This window comes from Anopheles merus, chromosome X (assembly GCF_017562075.2).
Source record: "Anopheles merus strain MAF chromosome X, AmerM5.1, whole genome shotgun sequence".
Classification (NCBI taxonomy): Eukaryota; Metazoa; Arthropoda; class Insecta; order Diptera; family Culicidae; genus Anopheles; species Anopheles merus.
Genome location: NC_054081.1, coordinates 4420802 through 4437830, shown reverse-complemented (window position 1 = coordinate 4437830; position 17029 = coordinate 4420802). Strand labels below are relative to the sequence as shown.

Sequence of the window (17029 nt, the reverse complement as noted above, 5' to 3'; positions counted from 1 at the left end):
TGCAACACGCTGTAAGAGCCAGCTCTGTGCATAGAAAGGCCTAATCTTGCGGGTGGTTGTAAGGGGTGTGTATAGGCTTCGTTTTTCTCGAGTACGGTGTGGATAGTTTTTTTGAGTAAATTTTCCAATTTATTTTTATAAAACAAAGAATGTGTTAAGAGCGTGCAAGTGCCACTTTTAAAACTGCACAGGAGACAGTATTTCCCCCGCCCCTCTCCCCCCGTGTAAGACCGTAATATAATATCAGCGCGATAAGGAGGAAGGAAGCCGCCGGGCCCGTGGTTACAAAATACGAACCCCTCCTGCAAGAAAGGCTAGGACGCGGTTCGCGCGGTACACATTTTTAAAAAATAAATCTCTTAATAAATAGGACATAGTTAACGATAAACCACAATCGTGTGTGTGCATGTGTTGTTTCTCCTTTCCAAATTTGGTTTATCTTGTAGCTAGAATTCGTTGCGTTTGCGTGCATGAGTTTGTTTTTTTTTTCTTTGTTATAAATAAGAAAATCAAACGATTCCACAGCTCGCTTCGGGTATCGATTTCAAATCGCACACATAGGCATTCCACATTCCACCGGCAGAGCCGCGTGCCGAGAAGAAAGTGAAAAGAGGGGAGCCGTGGTGTGCGCGCCCGATCTCTTATTTAAATTCCTGCCCCACCTGTACGGCGACAAGCGAAAAGCGAAACGCTAATGCGTTCGCAGGCCTCTGCACACTCTGTATTTAACCGTACGCGCGATCGCGCGCCTGCGTTTTGGTTATTTATGCCAAACATGTGTGGTGCGCCTATGCCGCGATTCATGCACAACATCACACGCGTGCAGCCACGCTCGAATGTGTGGCGTAGTCGGTAGTTTGATGCGCAACGGCGACAGTTTAAATGTTTACTCTCACTTTTCGGTTTATTTTTTTAAATTACCCCATTCGGTCAGATTCCCAAAGAGCGGTCGGGTGTGCTTTAGATGTAGGGCGTCCGACGACCTGCCCGTTGCTCCCGTGACGTGAGAGAGTGATTTCGAGTCAAGAGCTTCGAACTCGACATCGCGATTGAGGGGAGTCGTGTCAGTGAGCGACTAGTGCTGTGCTTTATGAATCTTTCGTTGAGATTTATTCTTATGAACCTACAGCGATGAGTGATTCAAATCTCGGAAGATTCTTGAATCTCCAAAGATTCAGGAAGCTCTAAAAACTCTTGCAACCATAAAGCGTCTTGAAGCTCCAAAAAATCCTGAATCCATAAAGCTTCTTGAATCTCAGAAGCTGTATGAATCACTGAAGATCTATTTCTTCTATTTGACTGCGTAAAGCAATCACGCCCGCCATTTGACCTATGCAGTCATGCCAGCCTATACTGGCTTGCGAGACTTTTATTTATGAAGCTCATAAGCTGTACAGAACATAAGAGATTCATGAATGCCTACAACAGATATCTTGAATCTTAAGTCTATGGATCATAAATTTCCTAAGATTCATTAATTTCATGATGATCTTCAGAAAACAAAAATTCGAAACCACTAGATCCGTCCGGAGTCGAAGTCGGGGTCGTTCGGAGTTGGAGTCGTCCAGAGTAAAAGTCGGAGTCGCCCGGAGTTGCAGTCCTTTCCTTCCAAGAATAGTGGAGTGAATGCGTGACCAAAAAACATTCCACCTGCTGCCTCCGGCCGACTCCGGACGACTAAGACTGGATGACTCCGGATGATTCCGAGCCCAGATGACTCCATACGACTAAGACTGGATGACTCCGGATGACTCCGAACGACTCCAGACGACTACGAACGACTACGGACGAATCTAGACGACTAAGACTGGATGACTCCGAGCCCAAACAACTCCAGACGACTCCGGACGGCCCCGACTCCAGACGATTCCGGACAACTCCGGATGACTACGGACGACTTTAGACGGCTCTAGACGACTTCATACGACTAAAACTGGATGACTCCCAGACAACTCCAGACAACACCAACTCTGAACGATTCCGACTCCGGACGGATGACTACGGACGACTTCGGACGACTCTAGACGACTACGGAGAACTTTGGACGACACTGGAAGACTCCGACTTCAGACGACTACAGACGACTCCAGACGACTCCAGACAACTCCAGACGACTCCAGTCAACTCCCGACGACTCCAGACGCTTCCAGACGACTCTGGATGATTCCGACTCCAGCCAACTTTACCCATTCACTAAGCACAATACCGCCTCGTGACTCATCGCAGAATCGCGAATTTGACGGCATGACTCATCCGCAACGATTCGTGCTGCGTGCTGAGAATTTCTCCCCCGCTTCCGACTGTGTAACATCAAGGGAGGGGGTAGTCTTTACAACACTCCATTGTGTCGTGGAGAGATGGGTGGATGTGGGAGTTTGAGATTGAGCGCTTCGCGAGCCACATTTGTTTAAGCAAAAAAAAAAAAAACACACACATCCAAGCTTAAAATAAAACACAGCAAGATATGCTTCGCATCATCCCGCATCACCCCCTCACATGCAATGCGCGCCACCGCTTGGTGCGTTGTCTTACAAGCTTGATTCACACACCCTTGGGCGATTAAGTAGTTCCGACTTTCCCGAGGACACGCGCCTAAGGCGAGGCGAGTCCATCCTCCCACCGCTCCCCCGCAACGTGTGCGCCGCGGCGCGCTCACCAGCAAGGTAGAAAGTCTGGAGGAACCGGCAAACAGAGCGTCTCGCGCAAGCGGTGTTGCTGGCTTCGCCGCCGCGTGTTGCGAAGGGTGGGCTGCGTATCTCGCTCTCCGCGTGTTCAGCGCAACTCACCCTCCCTTCCAGCGCACGGAGAGCGCTGCTGTGTGTGGGGGTGCGTTCGTCGTCATCGCGCTCTCCCTTCAGTGCCAACGTAAAGCTTGCTCGCGACGGTCGCACACCGCATCGATCGTCGCCAATACATAGCTCCGCGTCCAGAAGGCCAGAGAACGGACGCGAGAATAGCATAGGCGGAGGAGGAGGAAGAGGAAAACAAAAAAAAACCCCAGCATAAGCATAAAGCTTCCTCCCGCCCCCTCGAGAACGTGCGGGTGCGTTTTGTGTTTTATGTGTGTGTGTGTGTGTGGTTGTGGTGGGCAAAGTGTGGTGTACGTGAGGGTGGTTTTGGATATTCCCTTTTACCGTCCCGGTGTGTCTTTCCCGTGCCTGCTGAACTGGGCGTGTTGTAGCGTGCCTTTTGTGTGTTTCTGTCTGTCTGTGTGTGTGTGTGTGTGTGTGTGGGTTATGTTTTATGATGCCCGTATGCTGTGCTTTTGTGCCGTGGGAGGAATAGTCGAGGAGCGGATGCCATCAACTCATCGCGCCACACCGCACACCAAATCACCTCGATCAACCTACTCCAGGGGACGGCTATGTAGTTGTGCATAAGTGCTGTGTGCATACATTATACCTCTCTGTGTGAGTTTATGTAGGAGCAATTTTTGTGCATTTAGTTGTAATTTGGAAAACAACAAAAAACAAAAAGGTGCTTTTACAATCAATCCAGTTACAAGAAAACGAACGAACGGCGGGAGCTTCGGCAAGTCCGCGTCGAACGCCGTCACCATCTATCAAGCAGCGAACTGCGCAGATAGCTCCACCACACCATTCAACCCCTCGGTAACGACGGCTCTAATCCGCTCAACGAAACCGCCCGCCCAGGTGAAATGGAAAGTGACGAAAAGGACCAGTCAAAGGAACCGGCCCCGTTTCCCTACATTCGGGTAAGCTGTTTTGATTTTCTTTGCTCCTTTTTTCGGCGCTTTTGTTTCTGTGCAGGCGGCGAATAGAAACTTCTCTACGCAGAAGCGTGCACACTACACCTGCACCGTAAGCCGCGGCTTGTATGTTGATAGGAAAGCGACGGAACGTACACCAAACAACAAAACAAGATAAGCGAACTGAAGTTGAATAAAACGCAACAACCGCGCGCTCGCTCGCTTGGTGCGCGCTTTTGGTGACTCGCTCGACCTCGTGTCGCTGCCATACCGAGAACGTGCGTGCCTGCGTGTGTGCCGTTAAAATGGTTGGCGACGACGTCTCCATTTACAGGCACAGAGAGGTTGTCTAGTACAGGAGGCAACAGGTTGTCGCCGCAGGTCGAGCGCCAGCTCCACGTGTTCCACTAGTTCTAATTGCATTTTTCTTGGCTAAGGCACTCATTCTATTTCCAGTAAGAATTCGCGCGGCACGACGGCACGTTTCGTCCAACCAATGTTCGCAACTTCTAAGCCGCGACATGTGTGCAACGTTTGCTGCCAAGTTATCCAAATCTCCGATATCGACCTTGCCCGGTGTGTGAGTTTGTGGTGGCGTTGCGATCAGAGCGAGTGTTTTTTTTTTTTTTTGCTGTTGTTTGTTTTATCTTTATCTTATCGCTGGGAGTTACTTGCACCGGGTATGACTACGCCCACGACCTGTGGCGCTATTGAGGTAGATACATCTAGCAAGTTCTACGACGCTGACAGAAGAGCATTTAGTCATGCCGCTCTATTCTCTAGCTTTAGGATGATTTATACACGCACCGAGCAATCAAGCACGGCAAATGATGAGTGATGCGCATCCGGTTCTGAGATTCTTCAAACGATTGGACATAATAAAAAACTGTTTTCAAGGAGGTTTTATTCCCGCAATGTCTGTAATTCTTTTTACATCGTTTTACAGTGAGTGCGAGACATGAAATTATTACTATTGAATATGTTTGAAGGAAAATTATTGAAATGTTATCAAAATAAAATAAAAATCACCCTCAAAACAATATTCTATTCACAAAATGTCACGTCTACAAGACTACATTCCAATCGGTAGAAGAAAAAAACATTGTAACCGATAGTTGTAAGCTGTACCATGAATTCCTATTCGAATCCTCAGCTGCGTGGAGTTTGGAGGAGCTCACCGCACCCAGCATCTGTTCTGATTGTGCCTCTTCCGATGAATCCAATTCGAACGTGAAATCGTCTTGATCGTTTACCGTCTGCTATACGGAGACTTTTAGGATTGTTTTTAGACTGAGATTTTTAGTCATTTAGTCGTCGTTTAGGAGTCGTTTAACGCCACCGGGCCACGGGAACAGAGCGACCAGAACTCTGGTTTCTATTTTTCCTACCGAAAATTCACAGATTTTGTTTCACAATACTGACTGGGCAAACATAAAATCCTTTCTCCCTTTTCATTTTGGACATACAACATCACATAGAGATATCGTATTTACAAGCGATCCTGAACAAGAAGTTTAACGGTGATGTGTATAAGCACGGGCTGATTATGCGCTACGCAAACTAGGTGGCCGCGTCTTTACTAGTGATGGGTAATCCGGAGCGGAGTCATAGTGCGCAAAATATGACTCCGACTCCGGATCATAACCGAGTCGAGTCTGAGGCAGCGGTCAGAACCTCGCCGCATGCGATTTTGCCGCAAGCTTTTGTACGGGATTTGACGTTAATGACAGCACTTGCGAATCTGCCGCAAGCTGCGTTGCGGCAAAATCAAAATCATTTGATATTGCGCATCGCCGCATGCGATTTTATTTCAGATGTCAAATGTCTAAAATCATATCAAATAATGATTATCTTTATAAAGAAACAACAAAATATCATAATAATGCCTTGAAAAGCAAGAAAATTGAGAAAACTCCCCAAATAGCCAGAATTGCTTAAGCAGCTCATTTCTGGGAACGCTAAAGATCGCTGCTCAAATTCGCCTTTTGCAGTAGATAAACAGCATCAAAGTTCTATGCGGATCTTTCAAACAGCGCCTAAGCAGCTTCCTTATGCCACGATGTCAGGGTTTTTTTTCTTTCTGTTTTATTTTCAAGCAAGCGTCATCGATGAAATAAACGACAAGATTTTTTCGTTTAAACACATGTGTATATTTTTAAATCCTTTGTATTGATGAATTACCCAAAATTTTACACAATTTACTGATAATTCACAATCACTTGATTCAATATTCATTTTTCAATTAACGAATCTAACTTGTGCAGCAGCAATGAGATTATTGCCGGCGTCCGTCTTTGACACTTTGACAAGAGCCACCTTGAACCGATGTCATGCATTAAAAAGCTATAAAGTTCCACCAAGTTCAGTACCCTTTCTTAACAAGCCTTCAAGTTCCATCATGAACCCTACACATAGTGCTAATCAGCCGCAAAGTTCCAAAGAGTACCATGTGCCTGTTAAAAAGCTCCATAGTTCCGCAAAGTACCGTCTATCTCTTAATCAGCCACAAAGTACGACATCGGAACGATTTTTCGTTAAACAGCCCTAAATCAGCTATCAAGTACGAGCTGGCTATTTGGGTCTTTTCTTGCCGCATGGTAACTATTTTTTCAAATATCCTCAGCACACAATGTCATCTTTGTATTGAACTCTACGCTGTCATTTCTCAACAGCACGTATAAACGCACAGCCGGATGAAAGGTAGACGGATAAACGGCACTGCACCACATCGAGGTGTATGTATTTAGAAGGTTGATTCTCATCGCTTTTGCTGGACCACATTATGGGAGACATCTGTCAAGCCCTGCATGCAAATTTCATTGCTTCGCACCAGCCCTCCTGGATTTTATACCAGAGCCCACAGAACAGTTATGTCAAGTCGAGAAATATCATTTTGCTCTGAACAACTACAGGGTGAAGTTTATATTATTACAAATCGAAATAGCACTTGACCGCACGTCCGATAAAATCGCATCGGGTGAGATCGTGGCAGTGCCCCAACAAACGTTGCGAACGGCTTACAAAAATGCCCTAATGCCGTGACTTGTCCCATTTTGCAGTCATTTTTATTATTTTCTGAGCCTATAGTCAAACTATCACATCTTGGAATTCGCTTTTTTGTATTTATTAAACGCCAGCAAAACAAAAGCTCAAAGTCGTCCATTGCCATTGCTATCCGAGCAAGTCGATGCAAAATGTTACTTGGGTCATTTTGAAATGTCATTTTGAAAGCCCGCAGTTACAACGGCGTACACTTTCACGAAATTCTTGCAACTCATGGTGAAGCATTTCGTAGAACGCGTGTGTGAGCTTGCTTTTCACTATTTGCCGATCTGTGCCTTTCCAATAAAACGTAAACCGCTTGAAAATGGAACAGGGGACGAAACATGGCACCCTTTTTTACAATGATGGAAAAGGTATGTGGAAACTCCTGGGAGCGGTAAAAAGTCAACGCATTGGAATTGGTAAAAATCCCATCAACCATATTGTGCTGGAGGTACCGCATGCGGATATAATTCACTGCGAGATTACCCTAAAGGATAATGTGGTAATGCTCATTTCGTCCTGCTTGTTGAATGCCGAGTGTAGCCTGTCTTTGTATACTTTCAGGCTATGATACGCAACTTTTCATACCCCAATCCCATCCGTGTGAACGGTTTGAAGGTGTACCATGAAACTCAACTCCGCAGTAAGGATACGATCCAGGTGGCGGGATTTATACTGCTTTGGTACCACGTAAATTCCCTTGATGAATGGTGGCGTCTGATGCAATTCGGCGACGATAATCGTCCTACGCAGAATATAGTTAGAGCATTTTTGACGCTCAACACTGATAGGAATGCTAAACTACGATTTTTTGGTTGTGATATGCCTCCGGCGCAAATCCTACCGGATGGGACGCTTTGCAAACAGGAGAAGATGATGAGCGTGCAGGCACTTAAGTTGCAGAAGGAAATCAACCATGCGGTGATAATCAGCAATTTTTATAATGTGGACATGGAGGAACTGGTAGGAATGTGACCTGTAGGCAGAGGACGTGAAGGAAGCTGGTGAGCAGAAGAATGAGGAGTAGTAAATTAATATTAGTGTCTGGACGGAACGACGGCCCAATACGGCCGAATTTAGGACCAATAGATGACAGGCCAGAACAAGGGCGAGAACGAGCTGGGTGAGGAGTGTGGCAAACATGCCCAGGACCCAGAAGGTTGCTCCGATCAACTCAGTTGCAATTTCTCACCATTCATGTTAATTTTTTCGTAAAACTGAACAAAAATAATAACAAACATTGAGGGAACCTCAACAAACTGTCCCTGCTCTTTCCAATCTTTTGAATAATCTCAGAACCGGATGTGGATCACTCCTCATTTACCATGCTTGATTGCTCGGCGCGTGTATAAATCATCCTAAGGCTAGCGAATAGAGCAGCATGCTCTGAATGTACCAGCGTCATAGAACTTGCTAGATGCGTCTGCCACAATCGCACCAAAGGTCATATTCGTGGGTGTAGTCATCGCCGGTGCAAGTAACTTCCAGCGATAAGATAAAGCTAAAACGAAAGCTACTAGCTTAGCTCACAACGGCACCACTTGCCCACACCGGAAAGGGTTCAATATCGGCGATTTGGATAACTTGGCAGCAACGTTGTGCACATTGCACAGCCATGCTGGCTGACGCCCTTGATTACTCTCTTGAATTCTAATAAGAAATAGAATGTAATATCGTAAAATAGAATTAGAACAAGATCACGTGCAATGGAGCTGCCCTGCTTAGCCTGTTTTATTACAAGATTAAATTCTTCGGAGCTTATTACAGGAACATCTCAAACAATGTAACAATTTACAAACAATCGAAACATAGTGGGAACATGATTCTAAATACTAAGATAACATGGATGAAGCTTTATGACAAATCACTTATCGTATTACGCGACACATCTTACTCCTTGGCTAGTCGTAGCCTGTCCCATCAGTAAAAACGATCTACATGGCGGATTCCTCTTTGAGTGGATCCAAGTAGAGCATTGGTGGAGTAGTGCGTGTATCCTTCTCTGAAAGATAGACCTGCTCGATATCGGGTCCCTGCTTCCCGTCCTGCTCAACGGCATCTGCGCAATCCTGATCTAACGCTGGCAGCAGTAGGCGAACGTAATCTGCCGCTTGCTGTGCGCTCGGTGGCAGAGGTAGTGCGTCGTATGCCTGCTGCAAGTCGCATTGTTGCTCCTCGTCAGAATAATCGTCTTCGGACAGTTCCTTAGGTTGGATGGGCTTCGGCGGCTCGTAATGGTTCCCACCGTGCTCTAAATAAGCCATCTCATAGTCCTCCCAGTTAAAACCGTGGCTGTCATCCTCCTTCTCCTCCTTCTTTTCTGCTTCCATTTCCACGTCGCTGCCAGCGTAGTCGACGTCAAGTTCGTAGGTAGCGTAAAAAAATTCAATACTCTCTGAAACGTCCCCGAATGCGCAGGGAACATCCATGCGGTCAAACATTGCCTCTCTTTCTCTGGCCTGGTCTTCCTCGTCCACCTGTTGGCCATCCGCTTCTTCAGCAGGTTCCGCCTTGTTGCCCTCTCCAACGCTCTCGACGCCTTTTCTAGCGACCTGCTTGCACTCCGCGCCATTGATCGGCACCGAGTCTGCTTCTTTGACATCCTCGGGTTTCCGTTCGTGTGCGGGATCAGTAATGGCCAACAAGCGACGGTTGGGCTCTCCTGCGTACTTTAGCAAGCTGTACCGCTCCTTCTCCCGCTCTTCCTCGAGCCGGATGTTTTTGGCAGTCATCAGACGAACGAGTGCCTCCTCGTCCATCACCAAATCCTCATAGCCGAGCGTGATCGGTGGTGGTAATTGGCCGCTGGTGAAATATGCAATCGTAACATTGCCATGCGCATCACACGTCAAATATGCTTTAATGCGATTCAGCGGAAGATCACCATCATCGTCGGCTGGAATCCACCGTACCCTTTGCAAGGGAGGAACAAAGTAATGCCAGATAAACTGGTATACCGACACGTGGATAAGGTCAAAGTCGGCGAGTGGTTTTTCGCCGTACATTTTGAACCCATTCAAACGGATGGGATTGGCATTCGAATAGTTGCGGATCATGATCTGGAGGAACAACAACAAAAAGAACCTGTTGATACGATGTGATGCACAATAAAGTATAGCAAACAAAACCGTTACCGTTTTCCCTTTACGATAAATCTTGCAGTGAAGAGGTTCTGCTGCCGCGTCCGCCAGCACTACATGGTTTCCAGGATTTCGGCCGATTAGCAGTCGGTGGCTTCGTGCTTGGATTGCGCTTGACGCGTATCTGCGCGTATCCGTGCACACCAGGAAGCCTGGCCTTAATGTCAGCTTTTCCATTTTGATGTTCAGTCACCAACAGAAAAAGGTCACCATTTACTTGAAGAAATCGGTAGACTTGTAGAATTTTTGATGGTTGCGTAATCGGTGACGTAATCTGACAAACGGTCTGCCATAAATGGTCCAGTGGAATGTGAGTACACAAAAAATGACTTACTATAATTTTTCCCGTCACTACACCACAGAGTACACTAGAACGTCGATTGTCCAGATTGCACGGGTCCGAACGGTAGCCGGTTATTCGATTTCCAGCCGGTCCATCGTAGGTTTTTGGGTTGATTTTTTCTATCGGATAAGAACGGGAAAAAAAATTAAATAAGTATACGTACTTAATATAATGGTTATTAAGGTCGATTTTGGATAAGGAATGTATGACGTTAATAATAATGAATATCTGGATAGGCACAAAACTTGTTTATTTATGTAATGCTATGTTTTGCTTATATGTTTACCACAAACGCAACCATTCTCCAATTCAACAACGATATGCTTTTCCTTTATGTTGTGCACCCAACTCGAATTGTCGTATTTCCAGCCATAACACATTTAGAGTAATTTTCATGTGAAGTGGGTATACCATACAGGTGAGCTTATCTCTAACGATTTGACACCTGCGCAATAGAAAAAATGATGGAAATGGTTTGGCAACTTGGATGCGCATGCACGTTTGATGGTGTGCGAGTAAATGTTAGAGAAGATTCATTCTGCAGAAGCATTACAATTAGGCATGAAGAAAGTAATCGAAAGGATGCGCTAAAAATAAGAGTTTGATTTCAAGCCTTTCCATCGCTTGGCATAATGCTGGGACGAGTTCTCATGCGGGCGACCATCACATCCGGTCAATATGACAAAAAAAACACCAAATAGGCACCTAGAATCTCGAGCACAGCCAAACTAGAACAACGGCGCATGGCGGGACGCCACTGTCTCGAAGAAACACCTGTGCGAGTGGTTCGAAACGTGCGCGCAATTCGGCACCGCACTGTAGGCGTATGTAAACAGACCATTTCACTACGGCCGAAAAGCACCTTTCTCACCTGCATTGCAAAGCCGGCATTTGTTTTGCCTGCTAGAAAACCAGTCACGAGAATAGTGCAGCAATCACAAGAAGGTCGTATTTACAATCGTACAAGCCCCTCCGGGAAAAGCGACTGCCGCCCAGTTCGAACGTGACGCCGATTCTCGCTACGCACTGTACTGCTTCCCCAAAGTTTGACAGCTGACAGTTGTTTTCGAAAGAGGAGCCGACGCCATATTGTACTTGCAGTTGGACTATTTTGGGTGGGAAAAAGTGTGCCGTGGAAGTGGAGGGGGACTTTAGCGTTGAAAAGAGTGCAGATTTAGTGATGAAAATGTTGTTTGTAATAGATTTTCCGTGTTTGTTTACTGCCAGCGAGGAGTTACGAGGTGAGTGGAACAATTACGAGCTGTATGCCGGAATTCACAACATTTCCCCACATCCTCGATTGCGCATCGTTTTACAGACGAAAGCAGCTCCTAATAGATGTCCGTGTTGGGGATCTTTCCTTTTATTTTTATTATTTTTAGGCCAGCGTACTGCTTCGCCGCATCTTTGTCGAAGGTAAACGAGCGAGAGGAAGGTGGTCTCGCGGCACTATTTAAACACCCGAAAGGAGCTGAGAAGATAGGTAGATGGCAATATAATGGTGTTAGCTGCAAATTGTCACCAAATAGTCAGACCCGCTGGACGCGCTTATCGTTGCAGCCGGGCAACTCCTGTGCAAGAACGCCTGGTGCTAGTCGTACATATTAATGAATATGATGCCCGTCTGCACTCCACTGCACGATCGGGGCGATCCGGTCCGGGAACCCCCAGTGTCAACCCGATTCATCTCGTGAGTGGCCCCCTGATTATCGGGCCCTTCTGGTTACAGCTTGGCTTCGCGTCGAATCTTCGTTCGCCCGACCGCGCCTGAAGTGTGCGCAGAAACGAGGCGTGTTTTGAGACAATTATCTCGGAAAAAGTAGCTAATTGCTGTTGCGCGATGCGGGGCCGTTGCTCTCCGTCCGTGGCAGGTTCAAGAAGCATCAACCTCGCCTCCCCAACGGTGGCCTTGCTTGGTTTGATTCTTCCGTTCCTGAGGGCAACCGCAAGTGCTGCTGTTGTTGGTGCCGTAATGATTGTTATTACTAATCGATTACTATCGATGCCTTTATTCTTTCGTTCGCTCTCCCAGCCTTGGTGCTGGGGAGGCGGTGGTGCCGAAGCAGACCGGCTCAAGATGGCTTTTTTTTTTTTAAACATCGTCGCCCGCCAGCAGTGTGTCATGATACGCACCTCGCGCAGGCTGTGTAAAAAGAACCAGAACAAGGGAAGAGCGCGATACGCGCACCGTAACGGTGTACCCGGTAGTGATGGGTAATGTTGGCAAAAATCCGAAGTCGACTCCGATCCGACTCCGATGATTTCGGAATCAACTCCGGAAGGTTGGTCCACCCAGCATTATCTGGAGTCGGTCGAAATCGTCCGGAGTCGTTCGGAGTCGTCCTGAGTTGATCTGAGTCGGTTTGAATTGAAGTCGTCCGTAGTTGGCCTTCGAAACAAAGGCCTATATACGAAGTTCAAGCGCAAAGTGAAAGACAAAAAAATTCTGACGACTCCGAACAACTCCGGATGACTTCCGACGACTCCGAACGACACCGCACGACTCCAGACGACTTCGGACGATTCCGAACGACTTCGGACGGCTCCGACTCCGGACGACTTTGGACGACTCCGATTCCGGATGACTCCAGATGACTTCGGATGACTCCGACTCCGGATGACTCCGGAAGATTCTGAACGACTCCGGGCGACTCCGGACGACTCCGACTCCGAATGACTCCGGACGACTCCGATTCCGGGCGGAACTGGTGGTTCAAATTTTGACGGAATCGGACTTACAATAGCCAGAGTCGGATCGGAGTCGTGGGTGCGCTCCAAAGAGCACATCACTAGTGCCCGGCACGCGGGACGCTTTTGCGTGGAATACCGAACTGGCGTCGATAAATTTCTCTCTCACTCATCTTCTCGATCCGTGGGGAAGGGGGGGGGGGGGGGGGGGGGTTGAACGTATCGGTTCGTGTGTATCGCGCGGTGTACTTTAGATTCTTATCTTTCGCCTTTGCTTCCGATAGCTTGGTGCGTTTGCTTTCCACCAACCGCTCGAGAGTGGAGAGTGCTTCCCAGCAGGGGAGACCATTTAAAAATGTTTAAAAGGCCAAATAAGTGTGGTGCTCCAGGTGCAACTGGTGCAATAACCCTAACGCCACTCGCGCAAGACTGGAGTGGCTGGCGGAGTGCCACCATCTGGATGGGCCCTTGCTACACTCTATTTTTGTTTTTGTTTTTTTTTTGTTTTGCTTCCTTCCTCTCCCCATAATATACGTTTGTGGAGCAGAGAAACGAACTTTAAAACACCACCCACACACACACACACACACACATTCGAAAACAAACCCATTGTTTGTTGCGAATCGCGTTCGCTAGTGGGCCTTTGGCGGGCAGAGGTGCGCCCGCGTACAGTTTCCGCAAACAATGCGGACGGCAGTGGCAACAAAACAGCCACCCACGCGCGAATGAAAACCCCCCGTTTTTGCGTTACCGACGCGGGGTTCACACATCCATACGCGCCCTGGCCACCCTTTCCCCTGGCCCTGGACTTAGCGGAATGAGATGGAAATAAATTAGGCAAAGCAGTGAGGAGAGGAGCAGTGTGCGCGCCCTTCTCCACGCGGAAAATCGCAGTCGCAGTAAAAAAAAAAAAAACCAATTGTGACTGGATCGCTGAAGCTGGGCGCGCTCGCGCACGCGCGAAACAATTGGTGTGAATTTTGGCTTTTTTGTTTACAAAACGAGAAAAAAAAGATACATGTACACGGAAAACCCTTGACAAAGTGAAGGGAGCAGGTGTGCCGGTCGGTCGGTCCTTCGTTCCCCGGGAGCAGGGGAATGACTTGTTCAAACCAGCCACTACCCGGCACTCCTTACGACACAGCCAGTGGCTAGTACACAATATGGCTGTGCAATTTTTTTTTCTCCAGCCGAACAAACTGAGAATCGATATCAGCTCAGATTCAAGATGGCCTGCCTGCCCCACGGGAGTTAAGTGTGTATGTTAAACATGGTTGCCTCTTGGCTGCTGGGGCGATCGTACCGGAAGCACCTTTAAAAAGGTGTTGCATACTAGTTTGTAGCATTTTGTGCACTTGGGCCACTTTGGGAACGTTTGAGCGAACGAATCATCAGCCGGCGGCAACCGTATTCAGTATCGCTAGAAGAAACACGCCGTTTTCTCAGGGCTCAGAGACAGTTTTTCTCTTGAAGATGGACAAGATGTAGATGGATTAGATGTGGCACGATATAGCGGTCCTAATATTATCACCTGGCTGTATTAGTATTTCGACATATTATTTGAAACTCGCTTCAGAACATGCCACTGCATGGGTAAAACCACGCTGAATGGATGGTGTTGGGTTTTATGAATCTTTCGTTGAGATTCGTTCATATGAATCTTCAGTGATGAGTGCGTAGAATATCGAGTCGAATCTTCAAAGATTCATGAATCTCCAAGGATTCATGTATCTCTTAAGATTCACGAATCTGTAACATCATAAATTCATTAAAATTAATATATTTCCAGGGATTTAAGAATCTTTAGAGTAGTATGATTTTCAAAATATTGAATTTGCCCAATCCCACCTAAAACTTGCCCGTCTTGGGTTCAAGCCTCCCATGGACCGTATCCCTGTAGCAAAACAAACTATACAGCTACGTGGTACTTTCCAAGAAGTGTTGAAAGCCTTTATAGGCTGGCATGACTACGTTGGTTGTTAAGCAAAGAAGAAGTATAATAAGAAGCTGAAGCTCTACGAATATTTGGAGATTTATGAATCCCTTGAGATCCATGAATTCCTAGAAATTCGTTAATCTTTCGAGGTATAAGAATCTTTTAAGATTCATGAATCTTTCGAGGCTCAAGAATCTTTCGAGATTCATGAATCTTTGAAGATTGAATCATTCCAACGATTCATATAGATTCATCTGAATCTGAGAATCTGAATCAGATTTACCCCACACTACAACAAACCGTTCGATTCGGTTGGCCGTGTTCAAGCTGTTACATTCGTGGGTGACAATTTAACATTTAAACTTTTTTTTTACATCGCCTACTAATATTTTTACATGTAATTATCATTCCTGCCTCTTGGACATTGGGATAGATGTATTATTCCTTTGCTGTATATTGACTTGCAGGTGTCAAAATCCAAGATGTGTTTCTGTGAGATACTCTGCATGATTTCGTTTTCCCTACCCTAACCTAAATGGCAACCCTACGCTCTGTAGCCGCTGTAACCATGGATGGAAGGCAAAATTAATCCTCCATAAACATAACCTCTCCCGTTCTTGCCTCCGGTGGCGATGAAGGCCCGCGCTGCTGCCGCTGCTAGCGATGATGGGAGCTGTAGGGCCGTGAGCATGGAGGCCTTTTAATGGTGCCGTTGCACGAAAGTGATCCACATGTAGATTTCCGACCGACCGGGAAGAAACAGCCAGAATGGAGCGAAGGGGGAAAAATGTTGAAAACGTTTGTGTCCCGTTAGTCTCCAGATGGTGTGATGTGCATTGTTCAATTTTAGTATCTCTGCTCTTTCTATTTATTTGTCTTTTTTTTTTTTGGTTTTGTAGAACGCTCCATCAAGACCGTGCAACCGCAACGGCGCTCCCTGTGGCGCGCGCGCGCGCGTGTGTGTGTGTGGTGTGGTTAGCCGCAAACACGGCCGATAGCTCCACGCGAGGAACAAATGCGGAGCTAAGAAGCCGATGGGTTATCATCCCCCCAGATATAAGATGTTTGCCTCGGTCCCGATTTTCCCAGTCGCCGGCATCCATCGGGCACATGATCTGTTCCGTTCTGGCTCGGCCTGTGGGAAGTTAATCAAGCTCGTACCTGTAATCGGCCGCCATCTCGCAAGGTATAGGAAGCAAGCGATCAAGATACACAAGCTTCCAGAACTTAATGTAGCAGAAGTTTTGATGAACGCTTTAACCCGGACGGTTTACACACAGTCTGCTGTGGCCGTGGTTACATTGGGCTGCGGGCGCGAGTCGGCCAATAACCGTTTCTAACCGTTTTCTATTGCTTAATGCGAGCACAGCTAATCTGGAATTGCAACAAATTTTCATAATCGGCGAGCGAGAGAGAGAGAGGATTTGAACAATAGGAAAAACGCGCACTTTTCTCACGAAATCCAACTCGTGCAGGAATTTCGTCTTATTAGATGTGGTGTAATGCCTCAGAGAGGCAAAGAGAGACAAAGAAGAAGAAGAAAGAACACGGTCTGACATCACACGCTGTTGTTGCACGACAACCTGGGAAGGAGAGCGGCATTGTGCGTGTTCTCCTGCGTGTATCTAGAATTGAGTTGCGCTTTTCCCACGTGTTGTTTCCTTTTTTTAACGCAACGCAACTTTTGTTTTTTTTTTTTTAAATGCAAACAATATCTTTTCTGGCACTAGTTTGCTTTACAGATCGTTTGCTATGTTTGTGTTTTTGAACGCGTTTGAATCTTGCAATGCGACAGTTGAAGGATGCTGATGGTCTTGGAAATTATCCAGCGCTTCGGTTGATCTGAACCAAACCACAAGCCGCGAAAGGTTATTACTCCAGCACCACCCCGGTGGTGCAGTAGAGTTTACGAATCTTTACAAAAGCGCTTGTGCACGCTCTCCGTAGGAGGATGGAAACGTTTGTCGGTGCATCAGTAGCAAACCGTCGCCCCTAGGGTCTGGCCTGCGAGTGCATGACCTTTGCATGCGGAGCGAGTAGGAAGGGGAGACAGATGAGAAAAACATTAAATACAGGTGCACCCATGGGTGTGTGTGTGTGTGTGTTTGTGGCGTAATACACACCGGCAGCATGGGCACAGGAAAAGCGGCAACAAGATGAATTCCCCC

General features: G+C 46.9%; 3 protein-coding genes and 1 long non-coding RNA gene across 9 annotated transcripts in view; 3 read left to right on the top strand and 1 right to left on the bottom strand.

Moving 5' to 3' along the window:
* Nucleotides 1–2578: 2578 nt before the first annotated feature.
* The window catches only part of LOC121603484 (rhophilin-2), a 34616-nt gene continuing 20165 nt past the window's right edge, over nt 2579–17029 (top strand). Inside the window, exons 1-2 of one of the 4 annotated variants that reach the window (XM_041932278.1) lie at nt 2579–3043; nt 3499–3715. In XM_041932278.1, coding sequence (XP_041788212.1) covers nt 3659–3715 — 57 coding nt within the window. In that variant the 5' untranslated portion in view covers nt 2579–3043; nt 3499–3658. Of the gene's footprint in view, nt 3716–17029 lie in introns of all 4 variants that reach the window. The other 3 variants (XM_041932296.1, XM_041932286.1, XM_041932269.1) reach the window with 3 other exon arrangements.
* LOC121603532 lies at nt 3725–4605 on the top strand. The gene is made up of 3 exons (XR_006006679.1): nt 3725–4077; nt 4147–4424; nt 4493–4605. It is a non-coding gene; the product is annotated as an uncharacterized LOC121603532 (long non-coding RNA).
* On the top strand, nt 6566–8564 carry LOC121603527. The gene is made up of 2 exons (XM_041932372.1): nt 6566–7256; nt 7319–8564. Exons 1-2 carry the CDS (start codon nt 7077–7079, stop codon nt 7727–7729), a joined length of 591 nt encoding a protein of 196 aa, XP_041788306.1. The 5' UTR covers nt 6566–7076; the 3' UTR covers nt 7730–8564.
* Nucleotides 8463–11196, bottom strand: LOC121603506. 3 transcript variants are annotated; one of them, XM_041932349.1, is made up of 4 exons: nt 10524–11085; nt 10229–10356; nt 9889–10168; nt 8463–9813 (listed from the first exon to the last, which is right to left on the bottom strand). In XM_041932349.1, the coding sequence occupies exons 3-4, from the start codon at nt 10069–10071 to the stop codon at nt 8689–8691; spliced, it is 1308 nt and encodes a 435-aa protein (XP_041788283.1). In that variant the 5' UTR covers nt 10072–10168; nt 10229–10356; nt 10524–11085; the 3' UTR covers nt 8463–8688. The 3 variants fall into 3 exon arrangements, with proteins under 3 accessions (XP_041788283.1, XP_041788263.1, XP_041788273.1); XM_041932329.1 differs by having other exon boundaries at nt 9889–10356; XM_041932339.1 differs by lacking the exon at nt 10524–11085 and adding an exon at nt 11109–11196 and having other exon boundaries at nt 8476–9813; nt 9889–10356.